Source organism: Idiotropiscis lumnitzeri, chromosome 14, assembly GCF_059441095.1.
Source record: "Idiotropiscis lumnitzeri isolate Australia: NSW breed Sydney's pygmy pipehorse chromosome 14, RoL_Ilum_1.0, whole genome shotgun sequence".
NCBI classification, from domain to species: Eukaryota; Metazoa; Chordata; class Actinopteri; order Syngnathiformes; family Syngnathidae; genus Idiotropiscis; species Idiotropiscis lumnitzeri.
Window position 1 is genome coordinate 2497122 of NC_142404.1, and position 10017 is coordinate 2507138.

The 10017-nt window shown below is 41.2% G+C and overlaps 1 protein-coding gene across 1 annotated transcript in view; it reads left to right on the forward strand.

Annotated features, from left to right (window-relative positions):
- Positions 1–2954: 2954 nt before the first annotated feature.
- The window catches only part of ndufa10 (NADH:ubiquinone oxidoreductase subunit A10), a 16818-nt gene continuing 9755 nt past the window's right edge, over positions 2955–10017 (forward strand). The window contains exons 1-5 of the mRNA XM_088315081.1: positions 2955–3138; positions 3800–3968; positions 5035–5250; positions 5327–5413; positions 5484–5605. Of these exons, the coding sequence (XP_088171207.1) occupies positions 3064–3138; positions 3800–3968; positions 5035–5250; positions 5327–5413; positions 5484–5605 (669 nt within the window). The 5' untranslated portion in view covers positions 2955–3063. The remainder of the gene's footprint in view (positions 3139–3799; positions 3969–5034; positions 5251–5326; positions 5414–5483; positions 5606–10017) is intronic.

The following is a 10017-nucleotide window of genomic DNA, read 5'->3' on the forward strand; positions in this document are numbered from 1 at the left end:
CAGGGGTAAGGTCTGGCGGGAAGCTAGAGAGATAAGGTGACCATCTAGTGCCACGACTCTCCTACAGGAAGGGAGGGATTCGAGAGGGAGAAGAAGAACACCACATGTGAGTCGAATCCAATGCTTTATTTTTTCCAATAAAAAAAAGTATTTGCATAAAAACAAAAAAACAAAATATTCTCATATATTAAAGGTATTACAATTCAATAAAATATTAGGACAAAACATATAGGGATTTTTTTACAATGAATAAAATCTGTGATTAACTACAAGTTAACTATGAAAAAATTCGATTAATTATGATTAAGTATTTTAATCGCTTGACGGCACTAGTTTTAATACAATCACTATTCTCATAATAGGTGTAATGGGACGGGCTCTTAGCAGTTTTAAAGCTTCAAGATAACTCGTCTGAATATTCACCAATCAAAATTCTTGTACCACTTGCTCACGAACATGTTGGCACATGAGTTGCATTGGTTACATCAATGGTCAGACACTCAGGAAATTTAAAAGTAATACATAATAACAATAGCTACTATTGATACATATTTGGGGGCGGAACGGTGACGGACTGGTTAGCTCGGTGGCCTCACAGTGAGAGACAGCATCGGTCGTGGGTTCAATCCTGGCTCCGGCCATCCTGTGTGGAGTTTGCATGTTCTCCCCGTGCCTGCGTGGGTTTCCCCCGGGTACTCCGGTTTCCTCCCACATTCCAAAAACATGCATGGTAGGTTGATTGCACTCTCTAAATTGCCCCTAGGTATGAGTGTGAGCGTGGATGGTTGTTCGTCTCTGTGTGCCTTGCGATTGGCTGGCAACTAATTCAGGGTGTCCCCCGCCTACTGCCTGAAGATAGCTGGGATAGGCTCCAGCGCCCCGCCCCCCTCCCCTCCCCTCCCCCTGACCCCAGTGAGGAGAAGAGGTATACATAATGGATGGATCGATGGATGTATACATATTTGTAGACAATGAGATTTTAATGTGATTTATAACATAATTTGCATTTTATTTTTAATATATCGCAAATGTCTCGTTGAAACTGAAGATTTGCTTTGGGGACATCGTGAAAAAGAGTGTATGATCCCCCCATACACTCCTGAAAAAAGTAATTAAAAGTTCAATTTATATTACATGCATTATTTTGAGTTAATCCTTTTTAATACTTCAATGTTTAATGAAAGCTTTTCATCATTGACTTTTCGTTTATTTGAAATAAAATATTAACATTTCTATTCTGGGGACAGAAAAGACACCATATCTTTATTTGTACAGTACATTTCATAGAAATAGGAAAAACGGTTTGTAATTATGAGGGAAGAGCAATACAAAATATTTAAAAAAATATTCTATTGTTGATTTATAATTCCACTGGCTTGCACGTCAACATCTGCCATTGATTCATCTATACAGTGAAACCCCGCTACTTCGCGGTTCACCTTTCGCGGGTTCAGTGCTTCGCGGGTCTAAAAAAAGTATTCAAAAATTAAAAACATTTTTGCCCGGGCACGATCGGAGCTCTCCATTCGCTCCGCTCCGCGGGGGCATTGTAGTTTCGCCGAGCGGCACGACGGGGCGCTGGAGCGGTTAGACGGCCGGCGTGCGCCGAAGAAGAGCGTGGGCGAAGAGGAGAGTGGACGAAGAAGAGCACGTTCCCCCGGGCACGATCGAGGGCGACGCTCCGCACGGTTCGGACCGTACCAGAGCTCCGGCCGGCGTGCGTGGCAGTAAAGCCGAAGAGGAGCACCTTCCGCCCGGACACGAGCGGGGCGACATTTCGCTCCGTTCGGGACCGTACGAGAGCTCCGGAGGAGGCCGGCCGGCGTGCGTGGCAATTACGCTGAAGAGGAGCACCTTCCGCCCGGGGCGCGAGCGGGGCGAAATGAAACCAAGTTCAACCGAACGGAGACACGCTTCGGGGGAGCAGGTCCGGCGTGCGTGACAATTAAGCCGAAGAGGAGCACCTCTTCCACCCGGGCACGAGCGGAGCGCGAGGCTGTCAGTTATGAATGAATAAATAAATAAATGAAGAATGCCACCTTTCATTTCACAGAGCACACCGGACGGCGTACCAGCAGGTAGAAGTCGAAGTAATTAAATAAATACAAAAAGTAGTAATTGAATAAATACAAAAATAATGGCTGGAGAATAAAAAAAAAAAAAAGTTTTAATAATAATTTGTTTTGGTTTTTTTTAACATGAATTTTACTCTCTCTCTCTCTCTACCCGTATTCTATATGGTGTACTGTATACAGGGGGGTATACTGAATACCTGTATAGGATTTTTTAAGCATTTTTGAAGGGGCGCCGCTACTTCGCGGATTTTCAGTTTTCGCGGGTGGTCTCGGTCCCCATTAACCGCAATAACCGGGGTTTCACTGTACAGTATTTTTCCTCATCGAATCAGGATACATGAGGATCAAAAGACGGTTAACAGTTTAACTCAAGTTGACCTCATTATTTTTTATTTAATTTAATTACATTCAAATATCAACCAATGAAAATGAGGAAGCCTTGTGGAATACATTGTGGTTGGCGACAACCATCAAATTGGGGGTTCCAGTTAGTTGCAAAAATTGAAAAACAAAAATAAGTTTGTTTGGAGTATCCACAAAAATTTATTATAAACTGTACAAAGAAAATGCATGATTTTTTTTCGATCACATAACTGAAATGAAATAGATTTTATTCATATAGTCCTTTTTTGTGGCTTGCTTCATAAACTTTATGGATGAACTGTCTATACTACCCCCTGTTGGTGGAAATGGCGAGGCACGCAACATTTTTAAACACAAATCATTTAATAATGCAAAAAACTATGTCTTGTGCTACATGATTATAGTCTGCTAATTTAAAAATAAATCCTGAATAAAAATAATAATAATAAACCATCAAATAAACGTCGTAAAACAGCAATATAAATCAGGCAGCAATTAGCCAACCTTCTACGTACATCGACTGAGACAACACTTGTGTAAGGCCCCTGCCGTGTGACGTCAAACTCAGTGATCAGTTAGCTGTGATTTCAGGTCAGGTCGGAGGGGTTCTGGAGGACAGTTGATCATGGCCCTGAGGGCGATCCGGTTGGTCTTCCCGTCGGTGACAGCCGCTGTCAAAACCGCAAATGTTGTTTCGAAGGTACGGACACAAAATGCACAAACGCTGGTGTGCTTGGTTGTACGGTTCTACAAGGACATGCTAAACTAGCAGGCTAGCTCGTTCTGCAGTGTCCTGTCACTCGCACTACTGACTGTCGCTAAATAGCTAATGCCACAAGTTTAGTGAGATTTAAGGAGAGAGTCACAACATAACATTAAACGCTACTTTTGGCATTTGACTACTTTTAGCACCGAAGTAAATAGTGACATTATAGCGAGTTTTGTCGTTTATGTGTTGCGTCGTTTTAATGTAAAAACTTTTAATTTAATTGTAAACTGTGTTTAAACTAATGTGTTGCCCCAAAATTTTATAACCAGCATTTTATTTCTCGAAATCTCTTCTAATGTTTACATTTTCAAATGATCACTGCAAATAATGTTCCATCACTGGTGAGCTATTTTTTGAACAGGCTCACAGGCTAGTCACGTTGTCCTTGCAGGTTACCATATATGTAGTTTTACTAAGTAAAAATTAACACCCATGTGAACCGACAATTTTATTAGCATAATTGTTAATTGATATTAATTATTAATAGTCATTATTATTTTGGAGCCCCAAGTTAAGATGACTATTTTGAAAAACTGCCATCACTTTTTCTTCAATTCGAAGACAATATCTGTATTGCTTGTTGTCATCCAAGGCGTCTGTACACATGACTGCAGCAAGGAAGCTGGAGTACGGCTGGTGGGCGTTCGCGCTGGGCGAAAGGACCACACCGCGCTTGAAACAGTACAGCAAGATTATTTCGGTGGATGGCAATCTCGCATCAGGCAAAGGAGCACTGGCTCAAAAGCTGGCAGATCAGCTCGGTAAGTTATCTGAGTGCAGAGCACATTGTTAGAGTTTTGCTTAAAAAAGGCTTTTTAAGGATAAGAAAGTGACAAAATAATTCTGAGGTACAGCTATATTGCTGAATGCAACAGTGATAGCTTAGCTTTATATTGCACAAAGGTGGTGCTCTGACTGCAGGTACATCTGATTCCTATCAGATTCCCTCCTCAAATAAGATTATTAGGGCTGACTGTCCAGTGTTTTTTTTTTGGGAGGGGGTTGGTCCAAATGGGATCTGGCCCTGTTCCGACTGGGCCACATTATTCATCTATCTGACAGGTTGCTGTTGCAACGACGTCAGATCTGAGACGTCCAGCACGTGTAATTTTTTACATCACTGCTCTGCACTTCGATTGGTGAAAGGGGCATGCTGACCATATTGAATTCATTTTTCTCAAACTGTCTATTTCCGGACTGGTCGAACCGCGAGAAGAACATCCTCCTTTTTAGGCGCATTCTTCCTAATGCATAGTTGAGGTATCTGTTATTGATCAGATCGGATGTACAGAGTGCTGACTCTGTATCGCGGAAATAATCAAAATTAAATTACTCGTGCTCGGTGAAAAAAAATGTATTTGGTACATCTTTTTCTAATAATAATTGGTTTTATTGGACCCTACAAGCAATAGTGTTGCAAAAAATTGATGCTCCTGAAACTTTGTTTTTTTTTTTTAAACAAGTTTGAAAAGTCTCTTAAAATTAACTGTAATAAACATTTTTAAGATCTAAACATGGGCAATGTTTGAACAAATGAAATTTTTCTTCTAGTTTGGACAAATTCATTTGTGAAATTGCCAGAGACAAGGCATTGATGAAACTATAATTTTCAACCTTCATCACTAGGTGGTGCAACTACTCTTGTATCACACGCACAACATTCATGTTGTATGTTTTCTTTTAATCATGTGCAGAACACACACAAATATTCTCTCTGGGATGCTTTATTGTCTCCTATGGTGCATTTCTTCTGCCTCACAGTTCTGTATGAAGTGCACAGAGGTCCATATTTTCCCCCAATAAGTTAACATTGCTGTCTTTTCTTAGGGATGCTCTACATGGCTGAACCCGACACCTTCTATTTGGACAAAATGTCAGGAGACAAGGAGCCCCTCCCGGTCAGCTTCAATGGAATGTGCAGCCTGGAGAAGTTCTATGAGGATCCGAAAGCTGCTGACGGAAACAGCTACAGGCTCCAGCTGTGGATGTACACCATGCGCCTGCTGCAGTACTCGGACGCCATCGAACATCTGCTCACCACAGGTACGATTAAAAACCCACTCCAATCTCCGTTTTTGTCCCTTTCCTCTCATTGAGATAATGATGCCGTGTGTCAAAGGCCAAGGTGTCATCATTGAACGTTCCCCCTTCAGCGATATGGTGTTTTTGGACGCCATGTCTCAACAGGGCTACATCAGGAAAGAGTGTAAGTATCCTAGACATTACACTTTCAAATGTACACACGCGTGTCGTCAACGCTGCCTTTCCACTGGCAGGTGTGCAACACTACAACGAGATAAAAAACATCAGCATCTGCGAGTTCCTGCCGCCGCACGTCGTCCTATATGTCGATGTGCCTGCCGAAGAGGTGCAGAAGAAGCTGAAACAAAGCGGCAAGGTAAGACTCACTAACGTCAAGAATTGCGACTTTATCATTTGTGATTGTAGAAAATACAGAGGAATACTAATATTTTTGTCTGTGGTCAAATGTACAGTGAATGGCCATGTTTGTCTATTTTGTTTTGCAGTTTTTAGTTTTCAGTATGGATTATTTTAAAACTGGCATAAAATGTATTCTTTTTTAGAAAACTATTTGTGTCGTAAATAGGGCTGGGCGATATGGCTGAAAACTATATCGGTAGGCATGTATGTCATATCGGTCTATTTCGATATATATCAAATTATTATTATTCTATATATTTATGTTTGTTTTTTTTTTTACTATTGTTGTGGAGAGCTGGGACTGTATGTGAATTTAGGGGGATTCTTCGGAGCGCCTCATCCAAACAGTCACTCGAATCAAAGAGCGTGACCGGACACAGGGATGGAGAACTACGTAGCTTTAATTGCACTCCAATCCAATCAACAGAGCTCAATAACTCACTTTCATTCTGGCGCGCACACGACCACGAAAATTGAAGGAATCGCGCATCCGCAGCTAACGGCTAACGGACTCGAGACGTCTCTCTTAGGACCGCTTAGCTGTCTAACAATATGCCCGACATAAATTAATGTAAATACAAGGACTCATTAGCTGCCAGAAAACATGCCTCTTGTTAAATACGCAAATTAAACAGCAAAGCAATACCTGTATAAACAAAGCAGTAATGAGGTATTTATGACTATTGAAAATAAAACAGAGAAAAGGTCTGAATTCCAATTTGTTTTATTTTAAAATGTACAACGCACGCCGGCATCCCTTGAGACGGAACACACGCGTTAGCGGCTTCACTGCTACGTACACCCGCCTCCGTTGCAACGAAGGTCTTGTGTGCTAGAGCTATGGGCCGTTTTGTCCCGTGCGTGTCTGGGAGGGGGTACTTGTTATCGGCTTAACTATTAAGCAAGGGTTTCCTCAAGTCGGCCGGTAAGTCCACCTTAGCCACCCGTTTTTTAATTTTTTTATTTATTTTTTTGAGTCACGCTAGCTCAGCAGCGCATGCGTAAGCCTCGGGTTGTATTTCCTCAATGGGAGGGAGTTTGTGATGAGTAGGGCATTGATAGGTCGAATTTGCTTCGTTGTTTTTTTTTTGGGGGGGGGGATCGATAATTTATCAATACCATTTTCTATTGATATCACTCACCCATCTATCGTGATGCATATCGATATCGAATTATCATCACAACCCAAGTCTGGGTCAAATCTTATTTAGAGCCTGACTGTGCATTGCATAGACGACAAGTGGCGACTGCGCACCACAGCACTCAAGACGGCACATTTTCCTGATGATGCACACTTGTTTATTTGGCTTGTATTGACATTTTTTAAATTTTATTTAGCATTTTGTTTACAGGCCACACTAGCTCCTTTGCACATGGCATTATTTATATTGTTTACAAGAGACCTTTACACAAATCTAGGCCTTTGCACATGGCATAACAGCGTCTTGGCGCAATCTATTTGCAGAAAAAGATTTTGCGAGAGGTACCCTTTTTCTCCTGTTCTTTGTGACATTGTTCAAGTCATGCAAAGCAATCTATTTGGAATGTTTATCCAAATGATTTTTGTACTTTTATTTTTCATTGAAAGGTATGTGTAGCAGTTGGTCTATAAAAAAAAGCAGTTAATACGCATTTCCTGCATTCATTTTGATTTTTGTCGACGGGGGAATTTATCGTGCATGTTATCGTTATCGAGGTGAAATTGCTCAATTTATCGTGATATTGATTTGAGGTCATATCGCCCAGCCCTACGATATAGTATGATGTGCTGAAAAAAAAAAGTTACTCCAAATATTATTCACATGAGAATTTTTTTTTTGTTGAGTACCTTGTGTATTGATTTTGTAAACCAATTTACTACTCTTAAATAATGCTTACTAGTAAAGAAAAGAACAAAGTTTTGGATAACGGTTAAATAAAATAAAAAAAATTAAAAACCAATGAAAGTTTTTAGTTAAGTTTTTGTTTGCAAAGTGCATTTAACTATTTTACTACTGTACTCAGATTTCACGACCTCTTACATTTGGAAAAAAAGGCCTGGTGCCCAAGAAGATTAAAATTTGTTCTATACTATACAGTATTTCTTTTTGTATTGATAGTCCTGTAGTACTAGTGCAACTCTGAATAGTGTAGAATATTGGTATCATTTTAAAATTCACCAAACAATAACAGCTAAACATTTTAAGGCCCCAGTATTGCCTCCAATTTAAACTTCACCATAATTCATGAACATCTCGAAAATGTTGGTACAAGCTGCAAATTTATATCTAAGTTGAATGTTATATCATCTGCTAACTTTAGACATACCTTGAAAGAATTCAGATGTGAAAGACTCATTGCCAATTGTAGAATTTGCTTAATTTAGTTGTTGCTGCTGAAGTTGCCCCAACCAGTGATTATATTTACGACTAGGTGATGATAATTCGATATCGATATGCATAGTTGGGTGAGTCATATCAATCTAAAATGGGATCGATAAATTATCGATCCAAAAAAAACCCCAAAGCAAATTCGACCTATCACTGCCCTACTCGTGATAAACTCCCTCCCACTGAGGAAATACAACCTGAGGCTTACGCATGCGCTGCTGAGCTCGCGTGACTCAAAACAAACAAACAAAAAAAAAACGCGTGGCGTAAAATGGATTTACCGGGATCCATGTTGTGACTCGACCACAAGTCAGATGTGGATGCAAAATGCTTGACATGTCTAAGCTCCCGTCCCGATGTTGTCCGTTTTGGGAAGTACGGTTTGCGAACAATATTTTTGTACCTCTTGTTGGCTACTTTTATGAGGCGTTTAAATCCCGTCCGCTCCACTGTAGCTAAATGAGCTATATATCTAGCTATGTGCCAGGCTATCGCGTCCACCTCTGAGACGTTCTCTCGTATGGTGTCGCCTCCGTTATGGGCTGTTGTCACTTGTCGAACCTTGCTTCTCACTTTGCACTTTTAGCACAAGTTCCAAGTCAACATCATGGTTGTCTTGTAGGTGGTGAAAAAAAAAAAGGGTGGACGCGCTTTTTTGGGTGTTCTTTTGCTCAAACATCGTCTTTATGGAACACAAAACATTTCTAAACGGATGTTGAATTTCTTTTCGGGACAAAAACAACTTCAACTAACGCTACTTGGTCTTCAGCCATGTCAGCCGCTTCTTTATCTGAATCGCCAGTTTTCTTTCTTGTTGAGATAGGTGGGGTCATGTGACTACACGCGCTGAAGCTGTCTTAAAGGGGCATGAACATAGCCGCAGACAGAAAAGACTTCTTTTTTTTTTTTAAACACTGAATTTACCGACATGGACAAAATGATGTCAGTTATTGTAATGAATTTTGGTCACGGTAGATTTTCTGTTTATCGCCCAGCCCTACTTTCTACTAAAATTTACTGTAGTTTATTTTTCATAGGCCAGATTTAGGACTGTGACGATAATTCGATATTGATATGTATCGCGATAGTTGGGTGAGTGATATCATTAGAAAATGGTATCGATAAATTATCGATCCCAAAAAAATAATACAACCTGAGGCTGACGCATGCGCCGCTGAGCTCGCGTGACTCAAAACAAAAAAAAACGGTGGCGTAACATAGACTTACCGGCCGACTTGAGGAAACGTCCCTCAGTTCCATCACACGAGAGCTACGGAGGAGAGAGGCAGGCTTGCTCAATAGTTAAGGCGATAACAAGCACCCTACCCGGACACGCACGGGACGAAACGGCCCATAGCTCTCGCACACAAGACCTTTGTCGCAAGGGAGGCGGGCGTATGTAGCAGTGAAGCCACTAACAAGCAGCCTCCGCGGACATGCACTGAACGAAACGACCCGTAGCTCCTGCACATGAGAGCTCCATCGCAAGGGAGGTGGGGGTACGTAGCAGTGAAGCCGCTAGAGCACCCTCCGCGAACACGCACTGGACGAAACGACCCGTCGCACCAGCACACAAGAGCTCTGTCGCAAGGGAGGCCGGCGCGCGTTGTACGTTTTAAAATAAAGCAAATCGGAATTCAGCCCTTTTCCCTTTTTTATTTTCAATAGTAAAAAAAAATAATTATAATAATTCGATATAAATCGATGTCGACCTAGCCAGATGTACCGTCCAGCGCCAATTAGCGCCTCTACTCAAATGGAAAAACATGATTTGCTCTTTTTAAAAAGTTGGGTCTCTTGAGTGCCTGCCCACCCATAAAGTGGGAAATTACTTATATTTGTGAACCTGACATTATGAATTCTGCCCCACTGTGATGTAACAGCTTTTTTCACCTCCCAGACTCAGGGCTAGTTTTGCACAGTGTACTAGTATCAAAACCACGTTTTTTTAAGGCGCTGTAGTAAAAAAATATAGTGATCGTGCGCCGACTAAATTGTC